Below are 18,653 nucleotides of genomic sequence, written 5' to 3'. Positions count from 1 at the left end.
ACGTCTTTATAATAGATTTCAAAGCGCGGTCATAAGTTTATACAAAATTTCGTTCATATTTTTTTTTATGTCAGATGAAGTTCATTCGTTAATTATTTTCATGATAAGCAAAGAGATGGAAACTGTAAAAAATTTTATAGATATTTTTGATAATTCTTTTTTTTTAGGTAAGGGTGACAAACTATCATATTTTCGTTAGACATTTAATCTCAGTTTACAAAAGTTTTAATTTTTTTTAAGAATAGTTAACAGTATTTTTGTTTGTTACAATATCTCGCCGATAATACAATAAATTGTGATATATCGTAGTGTACGAAATACATACTGGAATCTATATAACGAAAAACATACTGAATTTTAATTGAAAAAACTCAGCGTCTTTTTCCTTTTATTTTCTTCTTTCAAAATCAATGTAAGGAGAACACAAGATATATTTATTAATTCTTGTTAATGCTGTTCGTTTGTTTACCGTTTCATAAATTTGTTCTATTTATATACTGTAAATCGTTCCCCGTGTATTTCGATCTTTTTTTCTTCTTTTAGTTGAACGAGGTAGCCGTATCGCCATTTCTCTTCCCTGTCAAGAGTGCATTTTTAATTATTTTTTTTACGACATAATAACTATATACAGAATTATTCTAATAATAAAAGAGTTTCTTCATTAATTTCGATATATATAATACAATGTTTTTTCTCTAGAAATGTCTTCATTGTTGGCAAAACGTTTTAATGAGTGATCACTAGTTTCGAGATACCATTTCTTTTTTATTCTCTCCAAAGACGAAAGCTAAAAAATTGATTAAACGTGTACACGTGAGTTTGTTTTTATAAAATTCACGGCAACTCGTCATGAATAAACAAAAAGACAAATAAAAGAAGTGAGAGAGAAGAATTAGAAGTGCGACAATAAAATATACACACACACAATTATATGTATATTAGCCCGAGATCATGAAAATTTACCGCGAAGACATGTTATACTAAATTATCACTTAGTGGAATTCTATTCGTTGATGAGATTCTTTTGAGCTTTGTACTAACAACGTAATTATTAGTATGAAAAATTGTGTACCGCGCCAGTGATCATTCACGAAACGTGTGTGATTACAAAAAATTCACCTTTCACTTTTCCCCCGAATGTCGCAAATTCATGTTTTTTCTTCCTCTTCCACCCAAAGAAATTATTCACAATATAAAATCGTTTCCTCACATAGATGCATCCCCTCTGACTATTCTCTCACCCTTTAATATGGCGAGTTTACGGTTGTAAAAAAGATAAAAGTAAGAATAAAACATAATAATAAAAAAAACGGAGAGTTCGTTTAAATTGCCTACATCCGCGACGTACGGCGGAGTTTTTTTGGTAAAAATCTCAGGGTGTATCTTCGAATCGCACAGCAAGCACGAACATTCTTCGGTTGTTTATTTGTTTTCTTCTTCTTTTTTTATGTTTCTATGCATTTCGCAAAAAAAAAAACTCGACATGCCTTGAGTGCTTTCCTCCTTCTCTTCCTTCCGTAAACATATTTAGGAAAATATCCAGACTCCAAATGTCAGCAGCTGTCGATCTCTTAACACACACCTTTTTTCCGTCACCTTAAATTATTATTTATCCTTATTGTTTGTTATTTGTGTTATCGATATTAACCATTAATAGTAAGATATAATACAACAAACACGATCGACCGTCCGTCCGCATGATGGACGACAATGGCGAGTTTTATCTCTTTTTGTAATCCGCAATCGAAATTCATTATTAATAACCACGAGTACATACCTTATTCGTTCTGCAAACAATAACGGAATTATTAATAGACGAAATAGCGTTCTGAAATTCTTACAGTTTTCTTTGTTTTTGTCTTCTTCTCTTTTTTCTTAGCATTATTTACAAGCAATTCATGGCCGATTTGAAAACGCAACTACTAAACGATGAGGTATCGTGTGTAAAAGCCTGCGAAATTTAAATCCATCTAAACTACAATAAAAAGGGTTTGAAAATTGACGAATAATTCAAATTACTATGAGAACAGTTTGACAGAAATGGTAAATAAAAGAGCATCGCATTTATCGAGTTGCAATATCAATTTGCAGAAGAATATGAATTTTCAATTTCAGCATTTTCTATAATATGAAATCTGAAGAAAGAGAGAAGCGATGAGTGCTCGAGAACGCTTTTTATCAAAGTACATATGTATGCATTTACGTCAATTGAAAAAAAAGGAAGGACAAAGCTGATTATCAGAACTGAACGTACGCATCTTATTTACTTGCGTATAAAATTAATATCGATAATGTTTCTCGAATTAAACACTATTAATTTGTTTTGCGTCGATTGTATGCTCGAATGAATTCGTAACTTCTGGATCGTTGCATATCAACATCGAGAGAATTTAGTTCTTTTTCTCTTTTACTTTCGTCTTTCCTTTTTTTCTTTTTTATCACTTAAAAACTCTGTCACTGTTTCTCTCTTTCCTTTCGATTTATTATTTTTCCTAGACGAATATTTCTGTGAAGGCTCAATGCGAGCGTTCTCGACATGAGTTCAACAATTATTTTCAATTTCACTTTTGTACACAAAATACCAACTATCTGTGCTGGAAAATGCACATACTACTTGTTGTACCGCGTCCAAATAATAATATTAATAATATAATAATAATAATAATAATAATAATAATATATATATATACATATACATATATATCTATATGTCTATATGTATACGTATAATATTTATATATGTATATGATTTGCATTAGAGTTTTGTTATCTAAAAAGTAGTATTTATAAGTATGCATCGTTTACAATTGCGTAATTATCGTAGCGTGTTTTAACTGCGAATATCTATTGCGGTGTGTTTTACAGTATATATATTCTTTCCATTATTTCTTTGTTTATTTTTTTTTCATTTTTTCCATTAATATGTACACAAATCGTTCGCTAATCACCAGCCGTATACTATCGAAGTCAGTTCATTCTTCCTCATCTCTCTTCGTCGATTATCCGCGAGCGGGTATGCAAAAAGCAGGAGAAAATGATAATTTCAACAGGCCAAACGCACAGCAGGCGTGAAGTTTTTTCTCCGAATTTTGTTCCCCGCAATTTTGCGTCTAAAATTATAATATCTTGTTCATCGTTCATCTTCTCTTTTTCGCATTTTTTCTATTTTTTAACACATACTCTCATATAAGCTTACATATACCATCATACATCACACATGCAATAAGAACATATACATGCATACATACATACATGCATACATATATACATGCATACACACACACACGCACACACACAGACAAGATAATCACATCGCTTGCGGCATATCATTTGAAACATTCACGTTACGACCCACGCATTCGTATGCTACATATATTTTATTCTCTCAATCTGCAGTGGATATTTTGTTTGACTACACGGTAGTCACACTGCTCAACCAATGGAACGAGAGAGGTTCTTGTTCTTGTTGTACACTTTTTATTTTCTTCGTTCCGTTTATTCTTGCTTAATTATTATTCCTCGTTTGCTCATCATCGTTTCTTTATAACGTGCGTCTTCGTGATGCCCTTGGAAGTTTATATTATATCGGTACCTCCGATGCAACTCGAAGTTGACGAATGTAATATATCGAACTGTTGAGTTTACCAATAGGTGTAAAAAGAGAATAATCGACGCTTCGATCTTCTCATGCCATTGGACGCGATCGTCAAAACTATTTTATATAGGATGAGAAAAATTCTTTTCTCCTTATACCTCTTTTCTTTTTCTTTCTTTTTCTTTCAAGCTCATCGTCACCGTCACGATCTTCTTTTATTCTCACAATCTTTTCGTTTGATTGTGTGATTAAATACATTCAGAGAATGTTTAATACAGTCTCATCAATCATCGATAATCAAAATTAGATATATTTCATGTCTTCTATCATTTTCTTTTTTGTCTTCCTTAATTCGTTTTTTGTTCTTCCTCATATATTTTATAACATAAATATAAAATCCGTAATTTTGGGTTAAAGTGCAAAGAGTCAAAAATTTACAAGCGGAGTTACAAGCTGCAAAATTATAAACGAAATGCGAGAGTTTCTCTAATCTTTTTTCAGTTCACTCATTATACTTTTTTTTTTCTTTTTTTACTTCATTCGACTTTTCTTATTTTTTCTTTTAAATTACAATCAGAAATCAAGAATTCCAGTCCGTCTTGGCGATTTCGCTCAGCCAATTTTTCATTTATTTTCTCTTTTTTGATCCTCTCTTAAAAACTTTTTGATTAGATAACCTTTAAACAACAAAGATGCTTCTGTCTTATATACATATACGTGTGCATATACATTATGTACGTTGACGCATTACCTTCTTTTCTCTTTTTTATTATATTCTTTTTGCAATAAAAATGTGTGATCGAAAATAACGAGAACCGCAGCGTCACTAATATTGACTATAACGATATATATAATGATAATAATACCATAATGATGAAAATGGCAATAATAATAATAATAATAATAATAATAATTATAATAATAATAATAATAATAATAATAATAATAATAATAATAATAATAATAATAATAATAATAATAATAATAATAATAATAATAATAATAATAATAATAATAATAATAATAATAATAATAATAATAATAATAATAATAATAATAATAATAATAATAATAATAATAATAATAATAATAATAATAATAATAATAATAATAATAATAATAATAATAATAATAATAATAATAATAATAATAATAATAATAATAATAATAATAATAATAATAATAATAATAATAATAATAATAATAATATTAATAATAATAATTTCTCAGTGACGCTATCATCCACTATAAATAATAGTTGAGAAGTATAGCTTGACCAAGAAAGTTTGCTATATATTCTCAAAAAAACCAAACTGAGCTTGTGATAAAAATAAGGATAATAATAAGTAACAATACTAAAATAATAATAATAATAATAAATCACTAACGTACATATGTATATTCCTATACAAAGTAGAATTGCACAATATGCATCGTTTAAACAGAGAACATTATTTATATTTAGTCGTAAGCGTTTGGTCTTCAAGCTCTATGAGAAAAATGATACCTGGCAGTAAAGGAAAGGTGTTTTTTCTTTCTTAATTGTGTTTTTTTCTGTTTGTTTTCTTTTTTCTTCGTCGATCGAATATTCTTATCGATTGTCATAGTTTCTTGAAATATGAACGATATCTGTTTATTTATTTATTTATTTTTGTTATATTTATTTATATTATGTAAAAAAGAAAATAGCGCATAATTAATAGATCAATGGAGAAATAAAAATATTTTGTCAAAGAATAGAAAGATTGAAAGACTATGAAGATGAAAAGATTAATTCTTTTAAGGAAAGTAACTAAATTCGATAGAATTAAACTATTATGTGGATGGCGATGCCAGGTGACATAAAGGAGTCAAATTGATTGACATAGATAATTTTTTTTTCTTGTATATGTATAAGGATTCGTTCGCATATACGTTCGTGTAACGTTCGTGTAATGAAAAATTTTCATAACTACTTAATTATCTTTCGCCTACGTGCTTTAACATTTTATATATATATAATGACGTACTCTTAAAATTTCGTGTTCGTCATCGTTTAAAATATTACATCGTCTAATGAAAAATTATAAAACAATTACGTTCCATTAAAAATTCGTGATTAAAAACGTTTTGAAAATGAATTATACAATTGCGAAATTAACGAGAGAAGGTAGAAGAGCATAAGAACAAGGGAAAAAAGACATACTTAAAAAAAAAATAAAATAAAAGTCTAAAAAAATATAAAATAATATGCGTAGATGCGAACGTTCCTTAAGAAAAAATGTAGTATTTCGGCGAGTGATCCCCCAAGATTTATTTTCTTTAAATTAGGCAAACCACCCTATCACAATCTTCATAGCGTTGCGAGAACGCTAAACAAAGCATAGTTGACATTGCGAATCATGGATCGCCGGATGATGAGAACAATAATGATTTGCATATGAAGATAACAATGATGACGACGACGATGATGGTTGTTGCGAATAATAGATAAACGATGGGCGAATGAACGCATAATAACCGGCGACACGATTTAGCAACGTCAAAGTATTTTTCTTCATTTTTCATCATCTTCAATCACTGGTAGATTATGACGTATTCCGTTATTTAATTACGCAACCCAGACGCAAACTCGATTTATCCAGCTTCAACACGTGGCCACCACACTGCACCTTCACTTACTACACCTGCACCACACTGCATCACCTCTACACATTGCAATTGTCATGGTCTATGGAATCTAAAAATGAAATTAGTCTTATAATATTGCACTAATATTGAATTAATAATGATCGTCAATTACTTGGTTTCATTTAGTTTTATTTACCTTGTAAGGTGTCGACTGTCTTCGTGTACAGCCATCTCGGAACTCTTGAATTCATTCAATTCCTTCCTAATTGCTGCTTTATCTTTTGGAGTCAATCGCGTCCATGGCTTATCGGCTCTCCTATCGTAGTCGTGAGCTTGCGTAACTTCGATGTAATCGTTGAATCTGATGATCTATAAAACAGACAAAGTATCTTACTTTTTACGCTATCAAATCGAAAATCATTTTTCTTATTTATTTATTTTATTTACGTAGATCTAAGATATTCGTTTTCTTATAATAATCATATTACTGATTTGGACAAATTGTTGAATATATATGAAAGATAAATGAAATTAGTTAATTAACCTCTATACTCATTACTTCTCATAATTTCTCCAGATGCTCCAAGATTATAGAGCAAATAAGATATAATCTATGACGATATACAATGTTTCTCTATTTAATTGTTCATCCTTTAAATACCTTCTTTTCCTTAAGTTCTTCGACGGTTGGTCGAAAGCTAAGTTTTCTTAAAAGATATCGTTTTTTCTCTTCCTTTTGCTTCTTCTCCTCGGCAGGACTTTGTTCTAAAAAAAAATATAATACATAATTATTAATCATATTTCTTGTATTTATAAGAATTAACTTCTTGGATATATTTGATGAGTTAGATTCGTCATGCATTTTTTGTGCTGAAGTGCAAAATAATGAAAATAACTCTTCTATAGATCGAAACAATATTTATCAAATTTAAATTTGCAAGTATTTGTCCAGTATAAAGTTATTTGATGAAGTCATTATCAGTTGAAACACAATAAATCAGCGAAGGCGAGCCGGTGACCTGTGGATCACTGTGTGTTCCGTGAGAAAAATCTCAGTAAAGTTTTGTAAATTATTAAAAAAAAAAGAGAGATTTCAAATCTTTGCAAAACAGAAAAAATATCTTAAAATCTTGAAATTAGATAAATAGAATATTATTATTTATCTATATTTCATTTTCCAATGAAATCTCAAAATATGTAAGAAATTTAATTATCTACTTATGTAATAACATTATAAATAATAATATAATATAAGTAATAATATTATAAAAACAAACTTGACATAGACAAATTATCATCTTAAAAGTACCAGCAAATTTTACATTAGTTTTAAATAAAATTATACTTTTTAATTTTGATTTTGTGTTTTGTTGTGCTACTATAGATTGATTAGAGTTAAGTATAAAATTTATTATTTTTTTTTTAATTACTCATTATCAGCTCAAATATTTGATCCGCGACTGATAAGTACACAATTTTTTATTTAATTTAGGAAAAGATCTGACATCGTTGCAGTAAACAGTCACAATATTTCGGTGTATCTTGGATCCACGTGGAAAATTTCTGCAAGTCGCTATCCAAGGAATTAAAATGTAATTATAAACGAAGAAACTTACTTTTTAAAATATTTCTTTCCTCTAATTCCTCTTGAGTAGGACGCATACTCAGTCGCCTGAAATACAAATAATTTTATATCACAATTTTTCAACTATCAATGTGTAATGTATACATAACTATAGAAAAGAAGAAACAAAAAGAAAGAAAAAATCATTTTACCTGATAAGCCGAGCACCAATAGCCTCCTTCGTTTCTTGCCTTTCATTGTCTGTTTGTAACTGAAGAATATTTCTATTGATGAGCTCTTGCCTATCAGGCCTGAGGGCTAGTTTCAACGAAAGTGATTCTTTGCGTGCGATTTTAGCTGCCAGTCGAGCTGCAAGAAGAAACAGTTTTCTATTATTTTTGAGTGTTTCGAACTATCCTCCTTTTATTTTCCTTCGCCTGCATCTCCAATTTTCTTTTCTATTTCGTTCTTTAACCTTGTTTTACCGGCGAGAGATTAAAAGACCGTTGAAAAATAGAAGTTTTGTTGTTGATCAGTTCGATCGAAATACATGTAAGCGATAAAGTCGAGGCGATCCAAATTGACAACATTCTTTCATCGCTTCAAACAACGTGATAAGAAATAAAACAAGAAAGATAAAAGAGCATTAAAAAAAGACAGACAGAGACAAGTATCTAAAAAATCAGAGACAACAATAGTACAAACATCGAGAAAATATTAAAGTTTGCCAGCTATCTTCAAGGTTTATGTAACTTTTCGTAGTGGCGACGTAATACGTTTGCTTACGCTCGCGCGAAAATATAATTAGTTTTGTCGACGAAGGCTGATTTGAAATTGTGCGGAACTTATCTCGCTCGTCTTGCAAATTTATTATATATAGGGTGACTCAGAATAAGTAGAGTATTTTAGGGGTAAGTTTTGCAAATTTAAACAATAAAACAGTTCATATAAACATATATCCTATATGGTTTTGTTCTTAAGTTTATAAAGGATTTAATTTTCAACAAACTCTATATGCTTATTTGTATAAAAGATATTCTAAATGACTTCATATCTGATTAAAAACCTGCAGATGTCTTACCAATGACTATTTTAATCTCTCCATGTATCCAGATGCTTAAAACAGTTCAATCTGTTCACGAAGATGTTACGACCATTTAACGAAAGAATTATTGCAATACAAATTTCGCTATAACTCGAAAACAAAATTAATTAGGACATATGTTTATATGAACTTTTTTATTGTTTTGATGTGCTAAAGTCTCCCACCCTACAATATTTCCCATTTATTTCGGGACACGCTATATATAGGTATACATCTGTATTTGGCATGAAGAATTTATGTTATAAAGAATTATAATAATCGATCGAGAGTTCTATGAATGACTTAATTCAGTTGTTTTATGAGAAGAATGATCTTTTTTGTATTTTGTGACTAACTTGTAGCTACATAATTATCTAGTTTTTATCGTACGAAGGATCATGAATTTTATTAGTGATATTTATATTATTTTATTGTCTCTTATTGTCAGTCATTATTTCGAAATATTACGTTGTAATCTTTTTAAATTGTGCACTTTTAATATAGTACCAAATTTAACACTAAATGTACAGACATTATTTATATACGTACTTTTACTGAAACTGATACATAAACATGCGATTTTTATTATTATAACATTAATTCATATTATTACATCAATTAAAGTTAAGATAAATTGCTATAAATAATATCTTTATTTCTATATCTTTAAGTATGAAATATCCATTCCGTTAAATTGACAAGTCTGTAAGTGTAGTATTAAAGGAAAGTTTACAATGATAAAAAGTAATTGCACTTATTTTGTAAAACGATCTCAGATATTCCCCAATTAAAATAAAAATTATGAGAATTTTATTCGAATAACAATAAATATTTGATTTAAATAATTTTACTATTTATTTATTATTATAAAAAATTATACATACATATTTATTTATTATTATATAAAAATAAATATAAAATATTTATATTTATACGAATAAAATTCTTATATAAAAAATTCCTTCGAGAAATAGTATCTAGATTATACAATGTAGTTGCTCAATTGATTCTTACTTTTTTCATCATCATACTCATCCCTATAAAGAACTTGTCCGTCACTGCCATCACCATCAACGTCTTCTCGAATAACGTAAGGCCTCGCATTCTCCTTATTTTCCAACGTACACGGCAGAGCAAGTCCGAATCTGACTGGTCGACTGCTGAAAGAATGTATGATAGAGAAAATTCGTCATTAATTCATTGTTTTTATCGAAATTATATCGATTGATACTATGTAAACTAATGTTCTACTCTATTACACAATATTCAAAATTTAGATGCGTATATGGATGGGAAACAATAATAATAGTAATAATAATAGTAGTAAAATGATAACTACGCAATACAATGATACAAGTGACAAAAAGCGATTGTACGATCGAACTTAAAATGACAAAGCTAATTGTAAGCCCTGATGATCCATCGATCGTCATAAATACGAAAGATATTTGTAATACATTACACTGATAATAAAACCTAATGCAATATCATTCGTTTTAATTCGTTATTTTGATATTTTTCATTACAAGAAATTCTATCACATATTGTAAATATTTGAATTCGAAATAACTGCATGACTTGGAGTTAATAATAAAATAATTCTTTTCATTAATTAACGATAAGGAGGTGAAATACGAGATGGTATCGTCATCTCGTTCGTTTCTCGACAGTAATAAGTACTAGTATAAATAAAGTACTGGTAATAAGTAGGACAAATTCAAGAGAAGGGGATCAAAAAGTAGAGGTTTTCTAACATAGGAAATTGAAATTGTTGTTCGATGCTCACCGAGCATCGAATTCGATTATTTCGTTATGAGAGATAAACTATACATATTATATTACATACTGTCTGGTTTAAAAATACATTCATAATTATTTTTTAAACTACAAAATATATAACGGATTGTTGTTGTGTAAAAAGGGAAAAAACCAAAAGTTGTATGATATAAGAAATAATTACGTGCATATAGCAAAATGGGGCGTACCGCGTATAATAAATGTATATATGTACATAAATTGATGTGAAAAGCATAATAAGTGAAAGAGTATTTTTCATGAATATCCCTAAGGTTTTCTCATGCTTAAGATCGAACGTTCCATGCTTTCGACGTTCGATACAGAGGCAAACAGAGGTCAACGGAAAGATTAGAACATTTTGGTTGTTTGCAATCAACCATCACATGGCTTTCAAAATACAATGTTTATACATATATTATATATAATATATACCATCGGTTCGCGCATGCTTAATTAGACTAATGTCCAATTACCATATTCTCATCCTAGGCCTCAACGGTGGCCTTCTGGTTAAGCATAAGAAAAATATGATAGTTTTACTAGCGATTGATATGTCGTAATGGGTTCAACATGATGGGATGGTGTACGATGTAAATGCTTCGAACGATTCACGCTGGAACATAGTTCGATCTTTCTTTCGTCATCGTTCAATTTTACATAATTTTAATGAAAAAACTTTGAAAAGCTCATCTAAAGAATAGAACGATATTCCAGATTAACTCGAAACTCTTCCCTCCTTATTCTCTGAACAATCAATCTAATATAGATAAATAATGGAATTTTATCAATAGCAAAAAATCTTTTTTTTTCTTTCTTTTTTTAATAAATAGAAATGAATTCAGGGACAAGGAGAATGTAGCGCCTGGACAGTAAGTGTCCAGGCAAATCCTCGAGTCGTGAACGAAGAGTTCAAAGATAGGATTTTTCGAGGAATTACATTTCTCTCTCTCTCTCTCTCTCTCTCTCTCTCTCTCTCTCTTTCTTTTTTCCGTGAAAGACCCTTCGTCGACTAAAACCGACTATTGAAAATACGAATGAAAAGAAACCGCAAAAATATCGGTGCGCATTGTATTCATGAACTCTTCGTGCATCCGCATAAAATTCGGTGAATATGTTTCTAAGTGCTTGCTATTAGAGTTGTGCTCTCATATAGAGATTAACTAACTTGAATGAAGCATGGAGCTCTTGGCGAAGAGTCAATGGCCTGTTTTCCTGCGTCGGTGTATTTTGCGGTGTTCCAGGGCCACTACTAGATCCTTTTTTCTTCAGTGCACTTTTCAATGGTATTGCATGGAACTTAGGCTCTTTCGCTGGTATTTCTTCGATCCTAGATGTATCAATCGCTGGATCTGGTTGAGACACCCTAAAGACGTAAAGATTATCGTCTTCCTCTTCCACGTCGATGTCTTCGTCATCTACGAAGGACACGTACACTGTCATATCAGTTTTACATTAAAACAGGTACTAAAATGATCCTTCGTTGTGTTTTTTTCAAGCATTCTACGTTATCGAACGAGCTATTTTTATGATGCATACAAAAAATATACGAAGAAGTTTTACATTCTTCTAGAATCCTTTATTTTAAAGTTGATTAAAATTTTTGCTTTAATTAAAAAATAGCAGCTCGTACTATATACATAGAACATTTAGACATAGTTTATTGAAAATAAAAAAGAAAATAAAAGCAATCTCACCTTCGTCCTCGCAATCCGATAAAGGGATTTGCTGTTGTCGCTGCCTCGTTACCAATGTGGGACTCGGCGAGCTGAACATAGGCGGTGGTGGAATCGGTCCGATCTCGCTTAAGGGAATTGGTGGTTCCGGAAGTTCTGACAACATCAGAGTGTTTTGAGGTGGTAAAGGATAACACCTCTCTATCACCTGCTGTTGATTTTCGACGCTTTGATCGAGAACAGCCTTTTCCACTGAAATTAAATAAAAAATACGATTAATTGCGTTATTAATTATTTAACAATTAAAATTTATCAATGAACAACAGCTGAAGTTTTTTAGAATGAGACAAATAATAAATGAGAATTATTTTAAAGATTTTTTATTCGAGATCGAAAGAACGTGATTCATGTCGATGGTATATTGCAAAGTCAAGAAAATCTTGGCAAGGGTCATTCTTTCTCTCTTTTTCTTGTCATCGAGAGAACTTACGAAATATTCACGGAACGAGTCATCTTTATCCAATTTCACTAGACATTGGAAAGAAGATCGAGATCAAACATACGATTTAAAGATCTTTGTCTTACCAAATTACAAAAACGATCTACCTAATGTTGTATATCATCTGTCATCTCTCTTTTTCGAATATTATATAATCGAAAAATTCATAAGGTCGATAAAATTATTTCCGAGGTAAACATTTAGAAACACATAGGTACATGTGTGTGTATATATATCCCACGATAAAATGACAAAATCTAACGAACTGATCTTGCTGTGAGAAGCGATCGTTTGTCCACCACGAAATATTTCAGTTATCACGAATTCTTATCGTGAAAGTTATAACATCCACAAGGGATTATTATTTATTTTTGTTTGTTTTTTAATCCGTTAACGCTATTAAAATAAATCCTTAATATTGCGTTATTCGGTTTTAAACATGATAGTGCATATTCGAAATGTTAGAAACTTTTTTCTTTCTCTCTCTTTTATCTACACTTTAAATGATTTATAATTAACATCGTACTATTGTAACTACACTATTCACTTCTTCTTTCATCTGATATTGAAATTAGAAATAATGAAAATAATTTTAAATTACGTATCGTTGTACAAATCTCTCTCTCTCTCTCTCTCTCTCTCTCTCTCTCTCTCTCTTTCTCTTTCTCTCTCACTGTTTCTCTCAATGTTTCTCTCAAAATTTCTTCAATCAATCCAAGAGCACAATGTCGAAACTTCTTTTTTTTTTAATATTTCTGAGGGAAGTACCAATCTTTTTGTAATTCATTATATCTATCTTTTTCTCCCTCTTTTTTTTCTTGTTTTTCTTCTCACTCGAGAAAAATTTGTGGTCAATTCAATATATTCTACCTCACAGGACAATGTAATAGAAAATTATTAAAAGATTTTGCTGAGATTTCTGCCTTACTTTCCTTTTTTCTTTCTTCTCTTTCTACTTTGGGTTTATTCATCTCCTGTCATTCCTTTATTTCTATCTCATACTCTACCAATAATCATTGTGTTGTCATTGTGATATATATCGAAAATTATAAAATAAGATGTCTAAACTTTTTAACAATTCTTAACCTCTTTAGAATATCGTAGATTAAAAAGAAAAAAAATAAAATACATATCTAATATTGCCGCCGCTATATAACTATAAATAGTCAACATTATAACAGTCACGAATACAATCTTTCAAAGTGATCTTCGCAACGAATCTATTGTAAAAAAATATAGAAAAGAAAAGCAACTTAGTTTTTATTATCTTTTTTTAAAAAAAGAACAAACTTTTCTCTGAGCCGAAAGAATAAAAAACAATGATGATATTTCCGTATATATGTATACTCACTGTCGAACAAGATCAGTCTCCTGGCTACAACCCTTGCATCGAGGGTGCTTGGCCTATGCGGCTTTTGTTGATCCCCTGTATTTGTGGTCGTATCTGAAACAGGCATCGTAACGCTCGTCGTTGTGCCCTGATTGACTTGAATCTCACCACTTGGCGAAACCGCGCCATTTGCACTCTGTTCAGTTTTTTCCTTCTTCGGCTCTGCAACAGAAAAGAAAAACGAGTTCGACGTAGACTGCCCAAGAAACTTCTTTTTCCCACCTTCTTTCTCCTTCTTTCGTCTATTTCTTTTCTTCTTCTCTTTCTATTTAAAAAGATAAAAAATAATAGAAACAATAAGATCTGCGCTCAGAGAAAAGTTTCCTTTCGACTTTTTTGATAGAGTTTGATAGAATTTGTTCACACAAACGTTGTCCTTTCAAACATAAATCTATTCATTTGATCAAGTTTCTTAAGGATGGGACTGATTAATTCGTGAATTGTTTTCCGTTTAGCTCATTTACGTTTATAATTAGAGAAAAGTGTGTGATTAAAGACCGACTGTTATCATTAAGCGTTACCACTTCATGCATTTCTGCCCGACACGATAAAGTTTCTACTACTATTACTACACTACTACACTATTACTACATTGGAAATAAAACAAGACCGTTTCTATTTAAATTTTCAAACGTTAATTATGCCATACATTAAAATTATAAAAAATAAAAAAAAACGATTAGTTTTACTACAATTTGTTCTAATGTTTTATTATAAGAAATATCTAATATCGAAATTTATGATGGTGGGCGATTAATTTGCATGTTAATTTATATGCCTCGTCTATCTGTTTCTCTCTTTCTCTTTCTTTGTCTCTCTTTCTGTTTAAATGTCGACGTTGAATAACGTGTGGCATGAATTTATTGCCAACCAAATCGGAAAAAGCGAATTTAGTAGGACCTATCGAGTTCGATGACCGGTATGATCGGTCTTCCCTCTTGATCTATTTTCGAGTCTTCCACAATTCATCGGCGGAGAAGTTGGATGATCGTCAAATTGCAAAATACACGTGCAATAACCAGATCAATTGGTTGCTTTCTTTCTTGACTTCCTTTCTTTCACGATTGCTGCTTTAGTGTTATTCGTTTCGAACAATACCTTTTGTGACAAAAAACAAATCATTTCATTTGGATGTTCTTCTCTCAATTTTTTTCGGCACGTTACAGTAGAATTAGTTTGAAAAGAATTAGAGCAATAAACTTTCCCTTTACATTCTTCCTCTCCATCTCTCTCTCTCTCTCTCTCTCTCTCTCTCTCTCTCTCTCTCTCTCTCTCTCTCTCTTTCTCTTTCTCTTTCTCTATGACTCAGAGAGATGTAGATCTCATGATGGCTAGTATCCGCTATTCAAATGGATTGTTTGAGAAAGAAAATGAAACAGTGGTCTCGCTAGCTATGACTTCAATCGAATCATAAACGAAATTGGAAGTTCACTTTGGCATTCTTTCTCCTTTTCTCATCACAATCATTATTTTTCCCTATCTTCCTTACTTATCTACCCTACTTTAGATTTCACTTTCTTCTTTTTACTTTCACAAATCAGTCGATTCGATAGTTTCTTGAATTCGAAGATATTTGATGACAATTTGGATCCTTGCCAATGAAATTTCTAACGAACGAATGAAACTGACGAATGTGACATCGTTTTGTTACCTCTCTTATTTTTTTCTTTTTCCCCTTTCTCTTCGCCTCATTAGCTTTTCTCATTTTCGAAACGAGAACCGAGGACAAGGCAAACCTATAAACGCATTGAGCCAACACAATACGAATTTTATCGCATTCTCATTGAAGAAAAAATTCTCCGATCTTGGAGAATCGCATATTAAAAAAAGAAGAAACAAGTATTTATGTATATTTGTATATTATAAATTCTGACCAGAAATTTCCAACCATTTGAATTAATCTTACTTTCTATATCTTATCGTTATCTCTGTACTTTAACAAAAAATATCACTATGCGTTAAGTAATATTTCTATAAAAGCACACCTAAATTGTTATATTTATGTGTAAATAATAAAGTGAGAATACTTCTAATAAAAAGCTTCTCAATAATTGTTTATTATTTTTTGATAATTATACAATGGATATTTAATATCCATCGAAAATTGGGAACCATTTGTTTTTTACTCGTTTTTTAACCGTTATATTAATTTCTATTATTTATAAATAAGCACAGTGGAAGATAAAACTGACGTCATTGATTTATCTATAGATACATTAATTATTGATATTTTTCAAATTGTGCAATATGTACATCCGAAATCGATAAAGAGACAAAATTCTTAAAGAGAACTATTGTAAAATAAAAAAATCAATATGTATTAAAACTAGATATATCATATAATCGAATACTTCGTATAGATCATCATTTGGTAATTAGTTCAATAATCAATACGCGAGATATACATATAATAATATTACAAAAAATCTAATCCACATACAACACAAACTACAATTAACCGACTAATTGGATAGAATTCAAATCAATCGATTATATAATTTTCGATGAAAGAGTAGATATTTTGATCGAGAGAATGTTATGAATCGATTTTTAAATATTCGATTAATCGTAATCGTGTTATTAATGTTTAATAAGATATCCGTTTATCTATTAAAACATCTAGGAATATCTAACAATAATAAAAAAAAGTAAAACAAAGAAAGAATGAAAAAGAAACGATAAGATGATAGAGTCGTGTATCATGGTTTCAAATAAGTATAGCTCAGTTTTATCTCCTTGACATTAATTTATTGAATCAGCCATAATAAAAAGAGAGAGAAAGAGAAAAAAGAGGGAAATGTTAATAACGATCGAGCTACGAGGAATGAAAAGACGACGATTATCGTTGTATATACGCATGCATATTAATAGCTCAAGAATACGTAAAGTTGTTAGAGAATTAATGGTTACCGAAGAAAATCTTTCCTTTTTTCTGCTTTCTTTTATTTGTGTTCAGACTTTCTCAGGAAATGGAATTGATTGCAAATAAAAATCAGAAGTTCTTAGTTCAGAAACAAGAAATGTATAATCAAAGCAACAAATTTGATCGTTAAACCAAATTGTCAAATCTGATCATTTTGTGCTCAAATCGCGTACTGCATATGTATGTATGTATGTATGTATGTATGTATGTATGTATGTATGTATGTATGTATGTATGTATGTATGTATGTATGTATGTATGTATGTATGTACATCGTTTCTAAAATTATTTGATTTGATAAGAACTTATTCTTATTATATAAAATGAAATAATCTTACTAATACAAAATTGTTTTTTTAATTTTTTTAATGCAAGTGGCACTAGAAAGATAGAAATCACTATCGGTTTAATATTAAAACTGCCAATCTATTTTTTATTATCCATTAATTTGACAAGTACTTGAAAACAATTTTAATGGATTTTATAATTGTAATGTTAAATAGTTATCTATATTTTAAATACCTTACCAAAATGAATACACGATACAATCTATTCGATGAGAATCAACTCGACTAGACGAAAAATGCTCGAATTTTCTATTATCTCTGACTATTTAAAAGAATGTTGTTCGCGACATTTTCCTCCTCTTTCTTTTTCTTGAGTTCGAAGCAAACTGTCGAGACGCTTATCCGAACTGCCTCTAGAAACAAGTAGAAACTCATCGTGCGATGAAAATAGACGTGGCTGTGTGAGAATTACTGCAGGAAAATTAGCTCCAACGAATTGCGCGAAGATTCTGCGAGTCGACCTTCGGATGTGTATGATTGATTTTCCCTCTCCCTCTTTGTTTCTTTTCATATCCGCCTGTTCCTTAAAATATCGAATCGAATGTCACGGATTGCCTTTCTCAAACATATTGATCGCAAGCTGCGTATGACAGTTTCGTAAAAGGAAAGATCACTTTATTTTTAATTCTTCTACAAAGTCTTTGCTGCCAAGTTAGTCTACTAAAACGAATGCAGATTTTACTGACGGTTTTTTCTATTAGAAAAATTGCCATTAAATATATACACATAGTAATTAAATACATCCATCATAAAATTTTAATAACAAAAGTTTTATAATAAAATTTTATATATCAAACTTTAATATATCAATAATTGATACCAATACCGTTTTTATAGACGTGTTAAAAAAGGAAACAAATAAAGATAATTGATTTTATTCGACTTAAAAAACATCAATAAAATAATATTTCACAGCAGTATCAGTTATCAGAGCTAAAGAAATTTTCACGATCTATTATTAAATATTTAATATTTTAATAGCATAGAAAACAAATATTGAATTACGAGTACTTTTGAAATGATCATAAACAAGTAAAAGATAACGAACCATAATATATCTTTTACTTTAAACAATAAAGGAAAATAAAGTATTATCCATTACACATATGCTCTTATAAAAGATAAATTTCATTGTATAAATTAAATCCACGTGTAATTTTGCTCTTTTTAA

The 18,653-nt window shown here is 30.0% G+C and overlaps 1 protein-coding gene across 13 annotated transcripts in view; it reads right to left on the bottom strand.

Annotated features, from left to right (window-relative positions):
• Positions 1–5,119: 5,119 nt before the first annotated feature.
• Positions 5,120–18,653, bottom strand: part of LOC118450308 (uncharacterized) — a 147,627-nt gene continuing 134,093 nt past the window's right edge. For 10 of the 13 annotated variants that reach the window (XM_085665015.1, XM_085665018.1, XM_085665019.1 and 7 more), the window contains 9 exons: positions 14,174–14,374; positions 12,345–12,575; positions 11,816–12,083; positions 9,868–10,013; positions 7,982–8,138; positions 7,822–7,877; positions 6,867–6,970; positions 6,402–6,574; positions 5,120–6,314 (listed from right to left, as the gene is read on the bottom strand). In XM_085665015.1, the coding sequence (XP_085521141.1) occupies positions 6,299–6,314; positions 6,402–6,574; positions 6,867–6,970; positions 7,822–7,877; positions 7,982–8,138; positions 9,868–10,013; positions 11,816–12,083; positions 12,345–12,575; positions 14,174–14,374 (1,352 nt within the window). In that variant the 3' untranslated portion in view covers positions 5,120–6,298. The remainder of the gene's footprint in view (positions 6,315–6,401; positions 6,575–6,866; positions 6,971–7,821; positions 7,878–7,981; positions 8,139–9,867; positions 10,014–11,815; positions 12,084–12,344; positions 12,576–14,173; positions 14,375–18,653) is intronic. The other 3 variants (XM_085665013.1, XM_085665014.1, XM_085665016.1) reach the window with 3 other exon arrangements.

The sequence above is a fragment of the Vespa mandarinia genome, chromosome 2, assembly GCF_050613455.1.
Source record: "Vespa mandarinia isolate Hongniang chromosome 2, ASM5061345v1, whole genome shotgun sequence".
Classification (NCBI taxonomy): Eukaryota; Metazoa; Arthropoda; class Insecta; order Hymenoptera; family Vespidae; genus Vespa; species Vespa mandarinia.
Note: the sequence above shows the minus strand (reverse complement) of the source record. Positions and strands in the feature narration are given on the sequence as shown.